This window comes from Ambystoma mexicanum, chromosome 11, assembly GCF_040938575.1.
Source record: "Ambystoma mexicanum isolate Mex_15411 chromosome 11, UKY_AmexF1_1, whole genome shotgun sequence".
Classification (NCBI taxonomy): Eukaryota; Metazoa; Chordata; class Amphibia; order Caudata; family Ambystomatidae; genus Ambystoma; species Ambystoma mexicanum.
The window spans coordinates 1,357,569,283-1,357,590,850 of NC_090934.1; the positions used below are offsets into that span (position 1 = coordinate 1,357,569,283).

The 21,568-nt window shown below is 46.4% G+C and overlaps 1 protein-coding gene across 1 annotated transcript in view; it reads left to right on the top strand.

Annotated features, from left to right (window-relative positions):
- Positions 1–21,568, top strand: part of TRPM1 (transient receptor potential cation channel subfamily M member 1) — a 594,536-nt gene that overhangs the window by 460,564 nt on the left and 112,404 nt on the right. The window contains exons 15-20 of the mRNA XM_069624914.1: positions 7,263–7,292; positions 9,239–9,531; positions 11,272–11,500; positions 18,271–18,393; positions 18,654–18,785; positions 20,930–21,058. Coding sequence (XP_069481015.1) covers positions 7,263–7,292; positions 9,239–9,531; positions 11,272–11,500; positions 18,271–18,393; positions 18,654–18,785; positions 20,930–21,058 — 936 coding nt within the window. The remainder of the gene's footprint in view (positions 1–7,262; positions 7,293–9,238; positions 9,532–11,271; positions 11,501–18,270; positions 18,394–18,653; positions 18,786–20,929; positions 21,059–21,568) is intronic.

The window sequence follows — 21,568 nt, forward strand, 5'->3', positions numbered from 1 at the left end:
CCCACCAATTACCGCCCCTCCCCAACACGCCCCCACAACCACCCGCCAACCATATTTCCAGCACTTCTCCTTTCTATAAACTGTACATAATCTCATTTGTGCAGTTTTGTCTGTTAATCGTGGCATGTTAATTCAAAACGAGCGTTAGCTCTAATTGATATTACATGGCTTGCTGTACAATCATTTCCAAGCCAGTCTCTGTGGCACAGTCAGTAATTGTTCTGACTGGGACCTGAGAGGTTGGGGGTTCGAGCCATTTTAACGACCGTGGCCCCCCAAACATGCACACCCCGGACGGGGTAATACCCCGGACTGTCCTGGGAAAACCCGGACGTCTGATTTCTTAAAGGACGTCTGATCACCCTATGCCTGCCCCCCATATGTACGTTATTTCTTAAAGGAAGTGTATTTAATGTATTAGAGTGTATTGCACGTAATTATATTGCATGTGGATGTCCACAAACACTTTGGACTATTCACGTAAAATACAAAACATTGGTATAACTAATTACCAATTAGTGTGCATGAGTTGCCTAACTGTTAGGGTAACAAAAATAATCATGAGCTTTTGGGAGAATACAGTAATGTCACCCTACAAGCAATGCCATGGGTGTTGCTGGGGCCTCTGCCGATGCGCGGGGGCAGGCTTGTTCAGGGCACGGCGCGGGAGCAGCTGCACGCAATGAAACACGCGACTCACGGCTTGCATGCTTAAACCCGGACTGGCGCTGATCCGCCAGTTCCGGTGATTCCTTAATTCTTTCCGGCGTCACGTCCCTGCGCGCGCGCAGGGTCAAGTGACACCACATTCCTCCCCAACTTGGAGATATTTATGCATTACATTTAACAACATGGTAATTAACACGGGGTCTTGCAAACTGTTCTGACTTGCAGAGTAACGTGCGACTTCACTGCTTCTGCTTTCATTCATGTCCTTCCTGGGGTTCATTTTGGCAAGGGCGTTTGCCTGTAGATTCCTTCAATTATATATCCCTGGAGACGGCATGACTGTTTGGGCTTTTCTCTCAGACGGTAGCGGGTGTTTCTTTCTCTAGGCCTATCTCTTTCCATGATCTCCGCTTCGGTTTCCCAATTGGGCGAGTGTGATCTGTCTACATCTCCTGTTGTGTCTGGACTCTCCGTAGGTGCCGGTCCTCGAGGAGTTTTCGGTGTCCCTCTTTCGTCTTCCCTTGGGGGTGTTGATGGTTCTTCCCACATTTCCGGAGGTACTTTCCTGAAGTGTGACACATTGCGTGTCACGGTTTCTCCTCCTCGGGTGGCGGTGACCATGCTGTGGTTGGTTGCACTGACTGTCCATGGTCGTACTTCAAAGTTTAGGGACATCTTCTTGGGCGGTGCTCTGTTCTTGACAATGACAGTGTCTCCTGGGGTTAGTTCTCGGTGGCTGGCCCGCCTGGCGATGTTCTCCTGTTCGTTTCTCCTTAGCCGTCTGGCGTCTATCGCTGGGATGTCAGGCTCTGGGGCTGTCCAGTGGGGGTGTACAGGGAGTTCCGCTTGTATAGGTACCCCGAACATGAGGGCGGCGGGGCTGATCCCGGTGGCCGAGTGCGGGGTCTGTCTGTGCGTCCTCAGAAACCGGTATACGGCCGTCAGCCACGGGTGCCTTTGTTCTTTGGCAATTCTGATGACCTTGTTAAGTGATCCCATGAATCTTTCTGCGTCTCCATTTGCTTGGAGCCATCTCGGGGTGATCCGCTGGTGCTCGACGTTCACTTCCTTAAAGTAGTCACGTAGTTCCTGACTGGTGAAAGAGGGCCCATTGTCGCTCTTTACTTTCCTCGGGATTCCGTGGGTGGCGAATATCTTCTCCAGCGCGAGGATGGTGGTTGCGACGTTGGTCGAGGTTACGTGTTCGACTTCCGGATATCTGCTAAACTCGTCGATGACCACGAGCAGGTATCCTTCTCCAGCAATGGTGCAGTGGTCCATGCTGACCGCGTCCCAGTGTGTGCAGCTCCTTGGGGTACTGCTGATTGGTTCAGGGTGTTCGGGCCTCCTGGATGCTTGGCAGGCCGCGCAGGACTCCACTAGTTCTACTACTCTTTGCTGCATGTTTGGCATCCACATCCTGGACTTGAGGTAGGCTGTTGACTTTACGATTCCTTGGTGTCCGCTGCGCGCTAATCTGAGAGCCCTTTCCTCTAGGGACTCTGGCAATATGATGCGGTGCCCTTTCAGCAGCACTCCTTCTGGAGCTATTGAGAGTTCGTGCCTGATCCCAAACAGTGCTCTGAGTTTGGTCTGGGCTGGTGTTGTGCGATGGGCAATTGACATGAGATAGTTCTTCCAATTGCCAGACTGGATGGCTGCCGCTGTGTGTTGTAGGACGGTATCTTCTTCCGTCTCACGCACAACTTCTTGTAGAGTCAGGGCTCTCGGTCTTGCGCAGGCCACTACCCGACAGACATGCTCATCGGTCTCCTTCGCGTGGTGCTGTTCACTGTCGGTAGCTGGCCTTGGGTGATGGGACAGGTAATCTGCTGGGTTGTCCGATCCTGGGCGATACTCCACCTCAATGTTGTACGGTTGTAACTGCAGCATCCATTTTTCTATGCGTGCAGGTGGGTGGGGGGCTGAGCCTCGGAAGATCGGGATTAGTGGTTTGTGATCTGTGAATACTTTAGCTTGCTTCCCTAGCAGGTAAACCTTGAAATGTCGGCATCCCCACAGAATGGCTAGAGCTTCCTTTTCTATGTGCGCATAGTTTTGTTCGGGTTTTGTGAGGGCTCTGCTGGCAAATGCGATGGGGAACACTCTGCCTTCATTGTCTGTTTGGGTTAATACTGCTCCTAGACCACAAGGGCTGGCATCCACGAGAAGTTCGGTCTGCTTTCCTATGTCGAAGAAGGCCATGGTGGTGGAGCTAGATAGAGTGTCCTTGATTTGTGGAACGCTTGTTGGTGAGCTGCGGTCCACTCCCACTTCTGGTCTTTCTTTGTTAACTCTCTGAGTGGACTTGCGACGCTTGCGAGGTCGGGGATAAAGCGTGCGCAGTAGGTGGCCATCCCCATGAAGCTCCTCACTTCGGAGGCTGATTGTGGTGCTTTGGAGTCCTTGATGTCTCGCACTTTTGACGGGTCAGGGGATACGCCTTCCGCGCTGAATATGTAGCCAAAGAAACACAGTTCACTCCTGTTGAATTCACACTTCTCTGCGTTGAGTGTCAGGCCTGCATCTTCGAGCCTTTTCAGGACTGCCGCTAGGCGTTGGTGGTGTTCATCTTTGTTTGGGGCGTATACAAGGATGTCATCACTGATGTTGGTGGTCCCTTCTAAACCTGCGATGACTTTGCGGATTTCATGTTGGAATACTTCTGCCGCAGAGGATATTCCAAAATTTAGCCGTTTGTATCTCATCAGGCCGAGGTGAGATGAGAAGGTAGTGATGTACCTCGATTCTTTGGATAGGCGTAGCTGGTGATAGCCCGATCTGAGGTCGAGTTTTCTGAAGACGGTTGCTCCGGTGAGGTCTACGACGAGTTCGTCGATCGTGGGGGTTACATGGCGTTCTCTCCCGATCGCGACGTTGGGAAGCCTCATATCTATGCATATTCTTACTGCATTCGGCTGTTTGGGTTTTTGTGCCACGACCATGGGGGAGACCCACGGGGTTGGTCCAGATGTTTTCTGAATGATCCCTTCTTCTACAAGCTTGGCCAGTTCTTTTTCTACCGTGCTTCGTAGGTGGAACTGGATCCGTCTGTGTCGAACTGCTTTCGGTTCAATGGTGGGGTCTATGTGAAGTTTGATGGTTCTCCCCTTGAGGCACCCGATGCCCTGGAATAGTTTACTGTGTCGTTTCAGTAGGCTGCTGAGTTCGTCTTGTTGGAGGCTGAATGCGAAGTGTATTAGCTTCAGCTTCTCTGCTGTCCTGCAGCTCAGTAGCGTCTCGCAGCCGGCGTCCACTACATATATGCGTGCACGGCAGTTGGTGTTTTCGTGTGCGAAGTTTGATTTGAATGACCCTCGCACGGGGAGGGGTTTCTTGCAACCGTAGGCATATAGTCTGACTCTTTTTTGTTGGAGATCGGGCTTTGGGTGCAGTCTGTTGAATGCTGCCACCGGCATGACGTTCACTGTTGCGCCAGTGTCGATGACCACCTTCAGTGGTTCTCCATTGGAGAGAACGGTGCACAACGGCCTCTTCCTCTGTCGTGACCGATGTGGTTCAACTGCAGATATAAGATGTATTCGGTGTATCCGTCTGCTTCCTTTTTTCCGTCTACTTTTGTCTCCTCTCTCGGGGGACGTGCTGATGTCGCTGTCGTCGCTGTCGCTCGAGTCTGGGGACCTTTGGGACTCATCGACAGCTCTGGCTTTTCCTTTTTGTGTCTGGAGATGTGAGGTTTCTCTGGGCGCAAACTTTTTCCGGCGTTCTTGTGTCTGGCGTGGGGCAGGGTCTTTGTCTGGTGGGTTCAAACAGACCGCGGCAAAATGGTTAAGGCGATTGCATTTCCTGCACGCGGATCCCCATGCGGGGCAGGAGTCGCCTTTGTGCCATGGGCCTCCGCACCATTTGCAGCTTTTGTCCCGCCCTTGTGGTGGGTGGGGCTTCCAATCTTGCCTCGTGCGAGTGTTCTGGCGTCTGGAAATGGCTGCTACATCTTCCGTGGGTCCGGGGCAGTCTAGTGGTAGTTTCTGGATCGCTGCTTCCATGACTGCTACCTGGTCTTCCGTTTGCTCACAGAGACGCGCCATTTCAAGGATTCATGAGAGGCGTATGTTACGTTCTGAAAGTATAGCCCGTCTCAGTTTTTCAGAGGATATTCCGTTAATGATTTGGAGACGGATGGCGAATTCTTCGTCCGGGAACTCACAGCCTACAGCCATTTCACGAAGGCGGGCGTGAAATTTGTCAACCGTCTCTTTCTCTCGCTGCCTCGCCATGCAAAAGTGGAAGCGTTCGTAGTCCGGGTTGAGGTCGGGCTTGAACATATTTGTGAGTGCAGATCTCGCTGCGTCATAGTTGTCTGCGTTGCTGTGGTTGGGTGTTGCATTAAAGAGGCGCAGGGCCGCTGCTCCAATGTTCAGTAGGAGGAAAGTGCGCATTTTCTTTGGCACGGTGATGTCTCTGGCTTCGAGGTGCATCTCGAATTGTTGGAGCCAGATTTCCCATCTGATGGCGGCGCCTGAGGTGAATGGGTCAAATGGTGGCATAAATGAAGTCTGTGTCGGGATGTTCATATGAGATGCTCCTCCTGGAAGAAGGACTCGTGCCGGCCCTCCCAGGGCTGGTGCCTGGACTCGACATGTTAGTTATGGGGGTGTTCTTCCTAGCGTTGGAGCGTGGGCCTAGGGTGGCGGTGTGGACTGTGGCACCACGATGTCATAGGGGTTGTCGCGGTCAGCTTGTATGCCGCTGCGCAGTACCTGTTCCAGGCCGTTGGATTCCACCAGGAGTGATAGATGATTCTGTTGCAGCTGTGTGTGGGAGCCCCTGTCTTGATCAGAAGGTGGGGCTTCAACCACCTCAAGTGCAGCGTTATTCTCGGCTGCACTTTTTTTTTTTTTTTTTGGGGTGGACGTCGGTGTGCGGCTCCGCGTCGGGTCCGTGGCTCACTTCGTCGCCAGTGTGATGTTGGATGTCTGGGCCCCCGTGTGTTGCTGGGGCCTCTGCCGATGCGCGGGGGCAGGCTTGTTCAGGGCGCAGCGCGGGAGCAGCTGCGCGCAATGAAACACGCGACTCACGGCTTGCATGCTTAAACCCGGACTGGCGCTGATCCGCCAGTTCCGGTGATTCCTTTATTCTTTCCGGCGTCACGTCCTGCGCGCGCGCAGGGTCACGTGACATCACAGGCATGGTATGATGTTAACATCACAAGGCAAAACCTGATGTTCTCATTTCCTAACGTAATGCAGTTAATAGCTCTAATCGGTCTTCATTATCTAAAGTAAATACACAAACATATTGCAGCCGCAGAACTTACCAACATGCTCTTAATTACATGCTTTGTAATCAACCGGCATCCGTAGAAAATTCTGAAACAAGAACGTTTGGCTTACTTGATCGCATTTCGGCTGTACCAAAATTTCATACAGCCGAAATAGCCATACGTTCCCAGTATAGCGAACAAGGGGAGCGATGGGGTTGCATGGGTGTCCCCTGTACCCTTCTTTGCTATACAGCGACCAGGAGTTGCAGGGGTATCCCCTGCTTTCCAAAAAAAGGACTCTGCAGCGCTGGTTCCCGTCCAGGTAAGTCAAAGGAACGGACGTCGTAGGGCGGCAGGGGAGTCGGCGGCACACAATGAAGTGGGGTGGGTGGGGAGCAGGTTCGGCCATATATAAACAGATTAAAATTTAGCAATGCGTACGCCATTCAAGTTTTATACGTTTAAAAATGCTTTGTGTTTTCATCCGCACTTACACTGGCCAGGCTGGACTCTTAGGGATGGACTCTTGGTCAGACTGGCACAAAAACAGGACTGCTCACCGATCAAAAGGCGGCCAACATTTGAATGTTGCTTATTGTTACTTTGTGACAGAAAATGTTTGATAGGGAAGTAGGTAATCTTTCTACTGAGCATTTAGTTTGCCTCATTTCTTTTACTTTTTTCTGCAAAAAATGTGATGCTATATTTTACTTTTGTCTGCAAAAAAATGTGATGCTATCTGTGCTATCACACGCTAGGTTTGAGTGAGGCATTATTGGATGAAGGGGGAGAGGGCTAGCAGGAGAGTGTGCAGGCGTTCACTACACTTTTTGCATGAAAAAATAATTTAAAAGTGTGTTAAATAATAGTGAATGAGAGATTGTTTGGTAAAGACACGGAACCAGAGAAGTACCTTGAGGGCTATTTTTGCATGGATTTGAGTCAAATAGTGCATTTTAATAAAACTGGGGTCATTGTTGAACACTGTTCAAAACCACCAACTGCATGATGCATAAACTGTGCCCCACCGTCCCACAAAACCGACCCCCACTCACTTGTAGGGGATCCCTTTGCGCAAGCTGGGGTATACAATGCTAGAGTAACAAGAGCCACAGAAGTATTGAAAGCATTGCACCCAAAGAAGCCCTTTAAATGCTTATATTACTAATTGCAGGCAAATTATCTTTTTTTGCCTAAAGGAATGGTTATGAAGTTAAAAAAAAAGGTCAAACTAAACCTCTATCATAAACTGATAAACCAGGCAAACCCAGACTTTGGGTAAAAACTAACCATGAGGAGACATCTGCAGACAGAGGTATCCAGTGCTGTGATTAAATCTATGTTTCTTTCTTTCTCTTCTTTATTGCAGCCAAAAGCTCTTAAACTTCTGGGAATGGAGGTAAGATGCCTTTTTTGATTGACTAAATGATGGTATGGAGTGAGACTGAGTGAGGCTTCCCCTTTCTACCCAGCACAAGCTCTAATGCTTTAGAGCCCTTTCTATTAGACTGTTGTGTGCCAGGTGACCGTCTCTCTTATTAGAGGCCCTCGCCTTCATTCTGGGACCGCTAACAGGGGTGGCGTTGACCTATAACGCAATGGAGCCCTCTAGCACGGGCTCTAACGCTTCAGTGTTGCACACCAATGGTTCCCACTGGTGTATAGTCATTGCATCGAATTCTTTACATCGAATACCTTTGCATTTAAACATTTGCATCGAAAAAATGAGCATCAAATGGATTTTTTTTTCTCAATTTTTGGGGGGGGGTGGTCCACACTCCAAACTCCCTTTTTTAACCTTTAAAACCCACCACAATATAAATTAACCCTTACCACCCAAAAAAATGCATTCGATGCATTTCTTTTCGATGCAAATGCATTCGATGAAAAGGCATTACATGCAAAGACCAGCTACCGTTCCCACTCAATGTTGAAATCCTGGAAAACTCCATAATTACACCGAGAGTAATATAACTTGAGTTCTTCCACAGCACTTGGTACTGGAGATTCTGCAAGTTTGCAGAGCGATGGATTCCAGATCTTGCCAGCACCCAAGTCAATTGTACTCAGTTTATCAAACCTGTTGGAATCGAAGGCTCGGACTGCTCTGCTGGGATTCCCACCAGAGATATCTTGTCCATAGATTTATTTTGAGGTTTGTGTAAAACGCTCCACACCAGTTTGCAGTCACTACAGACCCCTTCTGAGCAGAAAGGATCCACAGATGAGGCAGGCTTCAAAGCCTTGAGTGAGCCTTGTGGTGGGTTGTGGTTCTGAATTGGTCGTGCAACCTTTTGAGCAAGTGCGCCTGGCCTGACATGTGGCAAGTGCTTGCCAGATGTGTACAGAAGGCAAGGAGGGCTAGTAGGTGAGTTAGTCTTGAATGCAGGTGCGTTATTAGAGTTTTCTGGTGGAAGGTCGTTGCCAAAGGAGATATCCTGCGTATGCAAGGCTATGCCACCAATCCTTTGCGCCTAGTTGGGTGGACTAAGAGTAGATTTAGGGCAGCCAATCCCAGGAGGGCTAAGGTCCCTTGTCTGAGTGGGAACCCAGTATCAGCCCATTGAGTCCTTTATGGACAAAATGTAGGGTTTAAATCGGGCCTGATCCTCTATCTGTCGCCTCTAAAGGGGTGTCAGTGCTGGTGTGATGTATAAAGGGGTGTCAGTGCTGGTGTGATGTCACCTCCAAGATAAACCAGCGTGCATGATTCTGGGCTCTTTGGATTTTGGCAAGTGTTTTTGTCAGTGGTCCATTGTTGATACCGTCGCAGTATTGCACGAGGGCTGATGCCACAAAGTGGAACTCATCCTTTTTGGTTTAGGAAGAAAAGGTGGGTCCCTTCAGTGGGAATGTATGGAGAAATGCATTCTTGGCAACTGCATTCACTTGAGAATAGGGGGGTGCCTGTCAACTAGTGCATCTGTCAGCAACCTTAAATCACAGGTTTGAATCCTGACATGGCCGGCTCAGCCCTTCATCCTTACAGAAACAATTTTTAATAGTACTCAATAATAGGAGTACTATTAAAAGTTGTTTATTTTTTTATTTAGTTTTTGTATACTCACAGCGAATGGCTTTGTATATAAACCACATTACAAAAACAAATATATCAAAACACATAAAACACTGATCATGCCAATTAAATATTCAAGTCATATAAAATCACCATCAGCTCTATAAATAAAAACTTTTAAAAAACATAAGTTGTTAATGATGACAGATATTGTCATAGCACTTAGAAGCAAGAGGAATCTGGCATGAATCACTACATAAAAACCTGATATTATTATTATTATTATTATTATTATTAAGGAATTCATAATTTTTCTTTACTTTAACAAGGATGACGAGCTTCCTTCCAAAGGGAAAAAGAAGAAGAAGAAGAAGAAAGAGGAAGAGATCGACATCGACGTGGACGACCCTGAGGTCAGCCGCTTTCAGTACCCGTTCCATGAGTTGATGGTATGGGCCGTGCTGCTGAAACGCCAAAAGATGGCGCTCTTTCTTTGGCAGCGAGGGGAAGAGGCCATGGCCAAAGCACTTGTCGCGTGCAAACTCTACAAATCCATGGCCCACGAATCGTCAGAGAGTGAACTGGTCGATGACATCTCCCAAGACCTGGACAACAACTCAAAGTTAGTAGTCGAGGAGCGTGTAGGGAACTTCGGAAACAATTTTATTCTTAAAGTATGTTCTATTTAATAAAAGTACCAATTTTTTCATTTGAGATTTTCAATGGCGTAACCAGACTGCAGTTTAGGCCAGGATGCAAAAATTTAAAATATGCAATTGTAGGGGGAATTATGCAACCATAGACGTGCACAATGTATAGGATTGTACATGGGTCACTATCAAGCATGGGGACATTTTTCACTGAGACAGAGTCACAAATGATAAACGAGAGCGATGCTCCAATGGTCTATTGTGTGACTCTGAACTCTGATGTGGAATATTTCCCCTTGGTAGATAGTCACCCGTGTACAATTATATTTTCTATATAGGTGCAAATCAACCTTTTTGAAGTTTCAGCAGAAGGATAGGGTCCTTTCTTCTAAGAGAACCCCGCCTTCCTGTTACGGTGCTGCCTGCATTTGAGGCAGGTTGAAGGCAGTCCAGGACTGAAATTCTAGGCAATTCTCCTCTGAACAAGAGTACCAACAGCAACCCCAGGCACGTGTTTCAGTCTGGTTGGACCTCATCAGTAGGGTGGAGCTGTGCCTCTCTAAGAATAGTGAGCAAGGGGTCCACGTCTGGATTCCCCTAGTAACTTAGGGTGAGACCACAAGTTACTTAAAATATGCAAATAACAAGGGGGTTCTTGGGAGTCAAGGAAAGTATATGGTGAAATACATTTTGAACTTACACTGATTCATTCTTCAGAAATAAAATGTATGTGGCAAAATTCGAAAGAAGGAATATACTGGAAAGTAGCTTGGGCCTGAGTGTGGTTAGGGAAGTCAGCAACAGAAAGGTGTTATGAATGTGTTAGAAGACATACGTTATAACTGCCAACTTATTTTTAAAAGATAGCATTAAAAGTTTAAAGTTAAATTAGGTACATTTGTTTATTTAATTAGTGTTTTCTTGAACTCAACTTATCAGCTGAGAATGGAGAACAGAGCAAGGATCCGGCTGAGGTGCTAGGCGTTGCCTTTTCAAGAATAGAACCTTTGCAGTAAATCCATTGTTATATATGAGAGTTCCTAAATCAAGGGCTCATTATGACTTTACTGCTACTAGGCGGTGGGGGAGTTAAGAACAAAATATACACGTGAATTACTTCATGAAGTAATTGAATGCTACCACATGCTTAGTTTACAGATTTAAATAAAGAAATTCCCTCCCATCACTAGATATGCAGTATTAGTATGTTTTAGAGCCATGCTCGTTGACCCACTAAATAATGAAATTAAGTCAGGCTTATGGTATATCCACACTGAATACAAATGAGATATTCAATTAAATTCAAGGGAGATTATTTGTATTCATATTTTTGGTAATTCTGAATCCCTGGCTACATTTAACTATTTACGGAGTCGACAAGTCCAGAACAATTTGTCGCACATTAGACCCTCAAAGGGGCAACATAGGCTCCAAGCAAAATCATATAAACCTTAGCACACAGGGGAATTTCCTAAGATCGCCGTATAGCCAGACGGAGCCTAAGCCCCTCTGTGTCTCTTGCAGTGACTATTTGAAGCCCATCAGAAGGGATATCACCAATTCACACAATCTCTCAATTTTGTTTTCTATTATGAATGTGTCCAAATGTTATGTTATTCATATTCGAGAAATTCTCAAATGTCATGTGTTTACCCTAGATTGTTGTCTGCTGATCGAGCTAAACTATGTTTTTTTATGTTCTATTTATTCAGGGACTTTGGCCAGCTTGCTATTGAGTTATTAGACCAATCGTATAAACACGATGAGCAAGTGGCCATGAAACTCTTGACGTATGAGCTCAAGAACTGGAGCAACTCCACCTGTCTGAAACTTGCCGTGGCGGCAAAACACAGAGACTTCATAGCTCATACCTGCAGCCAGATGTTGCTAACAGACATGTGGATGGGGCGACTGCGCATGAGGAAAAACCCAGGACTCAAGGTAATTCTAATACACCACCGCTCAGCTGCATTCTCTACATTTAAGATATGATGAAGCGAACCATGTTCTCTAGATTGTCAATTGCTTTCATCGAAGAGCCCAGCTTTGTCTTGTATTTGTATGGACTAGAACGATGTTAAGACAATGCTCTCCCTACCTCTGAATCAGCGGTCGGCACCACAATTTAGTAAACACATGAGCTGAAAGTTTGTAAAAATACCAAAAGCCTTTGCCAGTATAGCCAATGATGAGGGAGGGTTGTGTCATCCTGTAGCGATACTCATAGAGTGCTTTATCACAGAGTTTTAGAGAGAGGTAGAGGATTTTTGGCGAGGCACAATGTCCTGTCTAAATTCTGGTAAATAACAACTTCTTCAGGGACTGTCTACACCTTAAATTATCATCTATCTTTCTGATTACTTCACAGTGGCTCTGCTTCCTCTACAGGGAAGGGTCGGCCACTCACGTGTATCGGAAGATCACAGTGATCTACTGAGAACAAAGATAGAAACTTATCTATGATAAAATCAGGGCCTGAAATGGGTTATGAAATTGTTCTAAGGACCATATAGGCTGCATTTAAAAGACTTCTCTTTGCCACTGGGAGGCAATGTAGTTCCTGGGGTGCTGGTCTAACAGGATCCCTTTTGGCCAGGTGAAGCAGAAGGCGAGCAGTTGCGTTTGACCATGGGAGTTGTTACTCAAGTAGAGCCGCAGGTTGCCCACCACTGCCTTCCGGATTAAAACATCTATCGACAACACTGTCAATTTTTCAGTATCCTAGAACCTTCTTTGTCTGAGACAATCCGGCTCCTCTGTTAAACACTGCAGCCAACACACTGACAATCTAAACATGCTGATGAGTTTGCCTTGTTAGTGTTTGTCGTTGCTGTATTTTACAATCTAGCCTGATCCTAGATCATGTCAGCCCAGAGCAATAGAAAGAGTCTTTCATAAAATCCAAATAGAGATACTAGCACACACGCACCTCATCTCCAGCACCTCGCTCGCATATTGCCAATTAGCACCCTGGCGGGGGAGCCAGCCAATCAGGGTGCCAGGAACACGGGCTTGAACCATCGGTGAAAGCAGGCTTTTCACCTCACCTGACTTCTTCTCTTCGCTCGGGCGGATAACTTGGACTGCCGGACCGTTATTCGCCGTTGCAGCCCAAGGAACGGGGTATTAACGCCATATTGCAAATGGACACAATATTTAAAAAGGCACTGGGGCCCATTTTGTTAGAGTCATGGGATGTCAAGGGTATGTGTAAAGTAACAGCTACAGAGTACTAGAGTGCTGCCACCTGGGAGTGTTGTTTCAAGAACAGGCCCCTCATTTTTGGTTTCAAAGTCATAAAAGTTGTCCTTTCTGCCAGCGCTGTATTTTAGTTGCTCTTTATATGTTGACCTTCCTAAGTCTCGACTAGTGGCCTTTCAGTCCCCATCAGATTATGGTGAGTGTTTCATGGAATAAAAGTGTAGGTAGCTGGCACACTGGAAATTGACCTGCATCCTGCAGTCTCGCCAGTAGTGCAAGGTGAACATGCTCGGTGATTGGCGCATCACCAGACTTTTGCGTTTTTCTGTTCCCTCAAACTACATTCACTTTTCCTGAGATTACATACATGTAAGCATCTGCAGGATGCTGTCAGGTCCCACATGCGTTCCAATATCTTGCACCACTGCCATACTGCGGACTGCCAGGGCATGTAAATCATGTCTCTGTTTCCAGGGTTCTGTCGCTGAAAATAGGAAAAAATATATATGTTGGGTGTGCTGGGAGGAGTGATGATCCATCGGAGGAGGAGGGAAGAAGGAGGGTGCTTTTATGCACTGCAGAGAGTCTGGTTTGCACCCCTAAAAGTGATCTGCAAAAGAAATTCAAGGAAACATCACTTTTTGCTCGTGTCCCGTGAGTATTCATGGCACACTTTTAGGCACACATTTATGGAGGTTCACCCAGCCCTACTCACTGGCAGCAGAAAGGATATCTGATACCACTCACCTACCTTCTAGCCATTCAGACCTACTCTAGTTTCAGAAAAAAGAAAGATCCGAAGATTTACCAAAATGTAAAGTGATTTTTTGATGTGAGCACAAGGTAGATGAATCGCAAGTACATGGATCCACAAAAAGGCAGAGATCATAAATGCATTGAACAAGGACCATGAGGCCCACTGTAAAGTTGCAAGCCTATTGCACACGATAGACGGTGCTCATAAACACATTGACACAAATCTCTTCATGGGATAACCCTTTCTACTCTATTGCTGGTGTAGGGGAGCAGCTGCAAGCCTCTGCAGGAAACCCTGCTCCCTACCTCCCATATGTTGGAGACCTGAGATCGTGCCGTGTTTGACACCTGTAGTTGTGCCAATACTGCAGCGTGTGTTCGAGAAAAGATACCCATTGAGGCAAACCTAGCGAATGTATCCCCGAAGCGATGACAACTTGAGGGACGAACTCCCTGAAGGAATATGAGAAGAGCAGAGAAAAGAAGCCAGTGACGTCACAAAAGAGTATGTACAACTTCCCGAGATACTGGCTGAAGAAGAAGTATAGATCCTTAAGAGACTAATGACCAAGTAAAGAATCAAGTGAACTTTTAAATATGAAAAAGGAGATTGCACGTGCACGAAGTGCTGCAGAAAATCAACCATTCAATAATTGTACACATGCTGAAACGCAAGGTAGACTAAGTCATCATTGGAGCTGGCTATATGTAGTGAATAGGGCGCAGGCGAAGCCACCATTGTATAGAAGCTGGACATCGGTATTTTGAATTTAGTAAGCCAAGACCCTTGAAGTGGGAAGGGAAAACTGTGTCGCAGCAAGAATAAGCAGACTTGTGCAGCTGTATGGTAAGGTTGTCTGACCTGGAGTCAAGACTGAAGCAGCCAAGGTCAGCTATCTATTCTGGAAAGGAGCGAACATGCGAAGAATGAGTCATCCCTTGTTAAGGTGCAAAGAAAGAACACCAAGAGTGCCAAGTTTAATTCATTTAGAGCAATTAAAACCTGCAAAATTGACCAAATCGTGTTCTTCTGTCACATGAGCCAAGGAGCCAAGGATGAAAATAGAGTTCGAACTTGGAGTCCCAGAACACAATAGTGAGTGCTCTCACTCCCATGTATTCTGAAAGACAAGGATACTTTGTAAGGCCAAGTTCAAAGACAATCTGCATGGCAGAAGGCATGGGTGAGGAGAGATGCTGGGCTAATTGGGTGGGGAGCTAGTGTCATTCCCCATCTCCTTGCACCTGGGTCTGGGCTTACGTGCTGCTAAGTGAAGCAAATGTTCCAGACCTGGCACAAGCATGCCAACCAATTGTAGTGGTCCATATAACAAAGGACCTTATAGTTTGAAAACCATTGAGAAAATGTGTATCTAATGTTTCTGAAGATGACATGTTTTAGAGATAGGAGTATGTTGTCCACCTGACAGTGGGCGGCCAATCACAATCCGAGTTCCTATAGAAAGTATACTTAGATGTTCCCCTTAAGCCAATCCCGAACCTTGGTTGGTTTTTCATTATTGCCACATAGTATGATGTCATCTCTGATGTATTTTTGATTTATAAACTATGTTTTGTGTAAAGAACCCTGAGGGAACCTGAGCGTACGTCTGTTGATGTTCGATGTAAACTCCCTGTTTTAGATCATTGTTAATAAAAGAGTACTTTGCATCTTCCTTAGTTGGTTCGGTTATTTGGATTTGGAGTTATTCTGTGACCCCATCCATTACATATGCATGTTCCTAAAGGGCCCTAAGCTCACTGGCATGCATCGTCATGCTAAGATTGTGGCGTTGGGGAGTTCTGGTCAACAATGACGCAAGACCAAGGGTTAACCACTAATGCTGAACCACTCCTCTCACTCCTCCAACATTCTGTTCTTGTTAAAGGTTGACCACTCTTCACTGGATAGGCTTCGTTGGCGGACCCTTTCTTCCAGTATTTCTGCAAACAAACCTGACCTGTATCTTAAGTACTATGGGCTCAAATTGCACTCATAATGCAGGGGAGGTATTTGAGGTAAACTAAGATGCAGGTTGGGCAAGGAGGTGGGCCTCCTTGAAATAGGGATACAAGGCAGGGCAAACAGATGGAAGGGAACAGCTAAAGGGGTAGGGTTAAGAGCTGGTACAATGAACCAAATGATGGTAGGGGTCTCTAAGTCTTGGTTTGGGAGGGGCCTGGCAAAGAGCATAAGAGGGCAAGGGGTCACTGGATGGGATGGCCAAAGTGATTACCCTGCCACCACCTGCAATGGTGGTCTGTAACCTGTGCCAATGCTCTTTACACTTGTCATGCTGGTTGGCCCTCGCACCAGTTGACTAACTAGGGTGAGGGCTTTTAACAACCGTTACAGCCCTCAATCTTGGGCTATATCACATCAATATTCAACACAACCAAGAGAATAGCTGAACTAAAACTGTAACATAGTATCTCTGAGTTCTTCGTTTGATCTGCAGCATCTAACAACTCGGCTGAACTCTTTAAAATCTGCAAGGAGCTGGCCAATCCTGCTGCAGTCTCTACCTCTCCTGTCCCTTCCCAGGCCCTCTGCGTGGCCTTGGCTTCTCATTTAATCTGTAAAACTCAGGACATCCTGTCCTCTCTTTCTTCCTCTCCCCCTGCCCCCTCTATCCCCTGCTCTTGTTCCTGCCCCTCTTCAGCTACCTCTCCTCCCTCCTTCTCTGCCTTTCCCCTGTTCTCCCCAGACGAGGTTTCTAGACAAGTTCGATCTATGAATGTCTCGTCAAAACAGGTTCACCCCTATTCCTCCAAAAACATCAAAGACCACATTGACAACTTGGCCTCTGCTCTGGCTGAATTCTGCAACCACTCCTTCGCCACTGGAGTCTTCCCTTCCCCCAAGAAGCACTCCCTTGTGCACCCTCTTCTTAAGAAACCATCTGCCGACCCGTCCTGCCCGGCTCACTATCGCCCAATCTCCATCACTCTTTTCCTGGGCAAACTCCTGGAAAAGCTGGCCATCTCCCAGCTTAATCTTCACACGGAATCTGTTGGTTGTCTCCATGACCGTCAGTCTAGTTTCAGAGCTGCCAGAAGCATGGAAACTGCACCTCTGAACATCTGTGAAGACCTGCTCTCCAACCTTGATTCCAACACCCCATGTCCTCATCTTACTTGATCTCTCTTCTGCCTTTGACACGGTCAACCATGCTATCCTGCTCAACCGTCTCTGTGATAACCTGGGTATCACTGGTCAGACCCTGGCTTGGCTGACCTCTTTCCTTTCCGATCGACCCTCCCAGGTTCAACTTGGGTCCTTCCTCTCCTCTATCTCTATCTTTACCTGTGGTGTTCCCCAGGGGTCTAAACTCTCTCCCTGGTTTTCAACCAATACCTGGCACTTCTTGCCCACCGCATTGCCGCTCTCTGCCCCAATTTTCAGTGCTATGTGGATGACACCCAACTCATTTTCATGCTCCCCTCTGCCACCTCTTCTCTTTCTCTCATCTCTGACTGTCTGTCTGCTATCCAGGAGTGGTGTGCCGCCAATGATCTCTGCCTCAATGCCAGTAAGACCAAGATTCTCCTCATCGGCACACCTGCTCCCTCCTTTCCTGTCACTCTCTGGCCGGCCTCTCTTGGCCCTCTTCCTGCTCCCACCTATGGCTCAAAACCTCAGGGTCATCTTCGACTCCACACTCTCCTTCTCTCCTCACATCTCTGACATCTCTAAGAAGTCACACTACCAGCTGCACCTCCTCAGAGGTATCCTTCCTTTCCTCTCCTACCCCCAGAAGCTCACTGTCTCCAGAGCTCTGGTTCTCTCTAGGCCGGACTACTGCAACAGTCTCTTTCTAAATCTGCCTGCCTCTACTACCCATTCATATGCAACTCAACCAAAACAGGACTGTGAGACTTGTCCTTGGCCTCAAGCCCAGGGATCGCATCACTCCAGGACTGAAATCTCTGTGCTGGCTCCCAGTGGCTGTGAGGATTAAGTTCAAAACCGTCTGCATTGTCCACAAGGCCTTCTGGGGCCGGGGGCCTCAATACCTTCAACTCTCTCTTCCTAATTATCTTCCTTCTTGAGCACTTCGCTCATCTGCCTCCAACTCCCTCAGGGTTAGTCGCTTCTCCAAGCAACGAGTTGGTGATAGATCTCCTTCTTCGGTTGGGGCCTCCCTCTGGAACAGCCTCCCTGCCTCCCTGACACTCGAGGAGAACCATCTCCGGTTCCGGAAGCACCTCAAAACCTTCCTCTTTGCTTCTGCTTTCTCTCTTCCTCTCCCCTGCTGAACTTCTGGCTGAAACTGAAACTGCACTGGTCAACTGGCTACCCTCTGATCTCGGGCCCAGGTCCCCTCCCCCGCCAGATGCACACCTGCACTGCCTCCCTGGCAACCCCTGCACTTGGGGACTATTTTCTGTATCCCTAGAGCCCCCCACCAGCACTTGACACCTGATGTATACACTTACCCATACACTTGTCACCAGCTTGCCGCACTTATTATTTATTTTTATTTATTTATTATATTTAGTTTTACTGTCGATCCCATGTACTGCACTGCCCCCTTCCCCCTCGCACTTTTCCCCTTCCCCCTTCCCCTGCACTTGCGCAATCTCAATGTCACCTGGCCTAGTAAGATCGTTGTCTCTGTCTTCCATCTGTTCCCCCTCCCTTACCTCGTCGCGCCTTGAAACACTTGTGTATAGGCGCGTTATAAATGCCATATCATATCATATCGCCATGATACTATGTTGATACAGACGCATCTTCTCTAAATCTCCAGGTAATAATGGGCATTCTGCTTCCACCTACCATCCTATTCCTAGAGTTTCGGACACACGACGACCTTTCGTATCAAACTTCGAGGGAAAACGAAGACGGAAAAGAGAAAGAGGATGAGAACATGGTGAGATCTGGATTATATCAGTGAAATAAACTTGTGTGTCTTTTCCAAAAGTCATAAAAGCCGTAGTGGCCTCCCTTTTATGTCGCTGAAGTAATGTTTCAGGAATGAATCTTTGTTGTCAAATGAATGCGAAATATTCGTATCTTGGAAGATGAGCATTACTTCAACCAGAACGACTGAGACCCACTGGTTGAATTTGATTGCTCAAAGAAATGTGTATTTGCCATTTCGATAAACATTGACCTTTTTTCTTTTTTTAGGATGGGAACGCTGACGCTAACTCCAGAAAAGGGGACGAGGAAAATGGACATAGAAAGCAAAGAAGTATTCCAATTGGATTAAAAATATATGAATTCTATAACGCTCCCATTGTGAAGTTCTGGTTTTACACAGTGAGTGAATTTAGCCCCCAATCACCAATGGGGAGGGGGTCGAGAGAGAGAGAGAGACAGAGAGAGAAAGAGACAGAGAGAGAAAGAGAGACAGAGAGAGAGAGAGAGAGAGTCAGAGAGAGAGAGAGAGAGAGAGAGAGAGAGAGCTGATGTATAGTAGGAAACTGATTAAAGCAGACTTGGGATCAAATCACGGTCATGTTATTACACCTGAGAATGTTGGAAGAAAATGACTAGGTACATTTTGTCAAGCCTTTTTCTTGACTCAAGATTAGCCTTTCATCTCCAAATAAATGATGTTGTCAGGTTGTGCCTATTTGCAAGAAATCCTAGATCCCCATTGGTCAATTCACTCACCAATAATGGGAATGAGATCCTGACTATGGCAATGCTCTTAATTTGATACATCCAAGTAAATGCATAGGTTGCATCTTTTGAGCCACACATTCATACATTTAGAACAGCACATGCCAACTATGACAGCACACTATGTCATCTCTGCAGCCCATGTGGACATATCTATACCCAAAGCCCTAGAATCATCGGAGACGTAAATCATGCATGCACCGCACTTGTCATGGATGCTAGTATAAGGCTTGCTTTTGCAAAATCTTCTCAAAGCGTTCATTGATCATCCAGCTTCAGGGAGCTCTTGAAACAACACGGGGGTAAGATTTGTGTGTTTGCACGATACGTAAGAAAGCGCCTTGAAGTGAATGAGTCTGCCTTTGGCACTTTACAACTGTCTCATGTATTCATTCTTTCAAATAAAGCTGTTGCAGCAAAATGCAGTGGTTTCTCCCATAAAACTGAGGGGTGCATAGATAACATCCTATTCTGGTGGGGAGCACTATTCAAGAGTCAAATGTCTCTACTATGTTATTGTAGCAGTACAGGTTGTTTGTTGGCCAAAGTAATGTGCAAAATCGCATGAATTAAGTTAGTGCCTTTCACATAATGACTAAATAGGAAACTCACAACCGGGGTCTCATAGCCAGCATCCTTAAGGCGTTTGAGATAAGACATATTCATTTGTCTGTCTTATACAGTTTTAACTCCGGGTTGTTAAGATGGTAAGATAGCTCAGCGAGTTGAGCGCTCGCTACTGTGATCTGAGCGTGATCCGCAGGTCCGAATCCCGGCAAGGCCAACTCAGCCTTTCATCCTTCCGAGGTCGAAAATGAGTACCAATTTCGGTTGGGTGATATTGTATGCAAATATGTGCACTGTAAAGCGCTTTGGATTAAGGCGCTATATAAATAACACATCATTATCATCATTATCTTTAAGAAATTGAGAAAATCATGAGACAGAGCAAGAATCCCCGCTCAGCGCCTTATAAAATGTTATCAGTCAAAAAATGTTGAGAATAGCTATGCCAAAAATACCGAAATCAAAATGTGCAATGCTTTAAAAAAGCACACATTTCATATATAAAAATCCAAATAACTAGTTCTAAATTGCAACATAAACACATTTGGTCTGGGGCTGTATGCCATCGCACTGGTGCTGGCTACTTGGGGGTTCAGCTAAGGGCAGGTTCCCCATGTCTTAACATGTCTCATAAAATTCATGATTCCATTGCTTGAACATATTGTATTTGTTGGTAAGTATTGCAATGTTGCTACATAAACCACACACAGAGTTAAAGAGCTAAATTCCAACACCTGTGAAAGTCTGATTGGTTTAGATAGCTTCTTGTGAATATTTGAAGATCCCTGTTGCCGGGGGATATTGACCGCAGAGTTTATAAGGCCCATATAAGAGCCACATAAGAATGAGTGCCGCAAATGGCTTGACGCAACATGTCAGAGATAATCCCAATAGGTGATACATTGGCCCGTCAATAATTATGCATATATGGGAATGAGAACTGAATGAATAAACCAGGGTCTTACCCGGACTTTCACATGACTTGCCCAAGTGAACGTAAATACGCAAATTACATGGGCGGGGCCATGCATGTGACCTGGTCGTGTGACTCAAAGAAGTATGAAAGGGAAAAGAGAAGCCGCGCTAAAAGATCAGAGATGGGAGAGGATGATGTCTGAGGAAACTAATTGATGGAGTGAGAGTGAAAGAGCAAGTAGTTACCGTCAAGTGGCGGGTTATCTGGCAACAAGAAGTCTGTTCTCTCTTTTCAGATTGCCTACTTGGGTTACTTACTCCTCTTCAATTACATCATCCTGGTGAAGATGGAGCGCTGGCCCTCCGTTCAGGAATGGGTGGTCATCTCATACATCTTGACTCTGGCTTTGGAGAAAATAAGGGAGGTAAAAATACATCGCCATCTTCCATTCCTTACGAGAAATCCACTGAGGGCCAAAACTGTGATCCACTGGACTCGATCTGTTTTATTAAAAATTTGATTTCTCTGTTGAAAGAGCAAAGATTAAACCTGATTCCAAAAGCCCTGATTCCACATTGCCTATATTTGGGAACATATGTGACTACAATAGTCAAAGGTTTGCATCTGTATCTTATATGTGGGCACTCGGGTCTCTGGACTTGGGACATGGAGGAGTACTCGTGAGAGCCGCACCTGTTGAGATGTTTCATAGATATGACATGCGTGCATTTTCAAGACATTGTGATGGGGGTTGAAAAATAATTTTAAGTGTGTCCAATCTGAGGTCAATGAGGAAAGCCAACCGTTTAATGCAAACGGTGCAGTCAACATATCAAGGTGCTATCCCCTTTTTGAGCTGGTGAGAATGGAGGGAATTGTAAACGGGTAGGGACACTTCGTAATTAAAAGGCCTTCCATAGTTTCGTGTCCATCA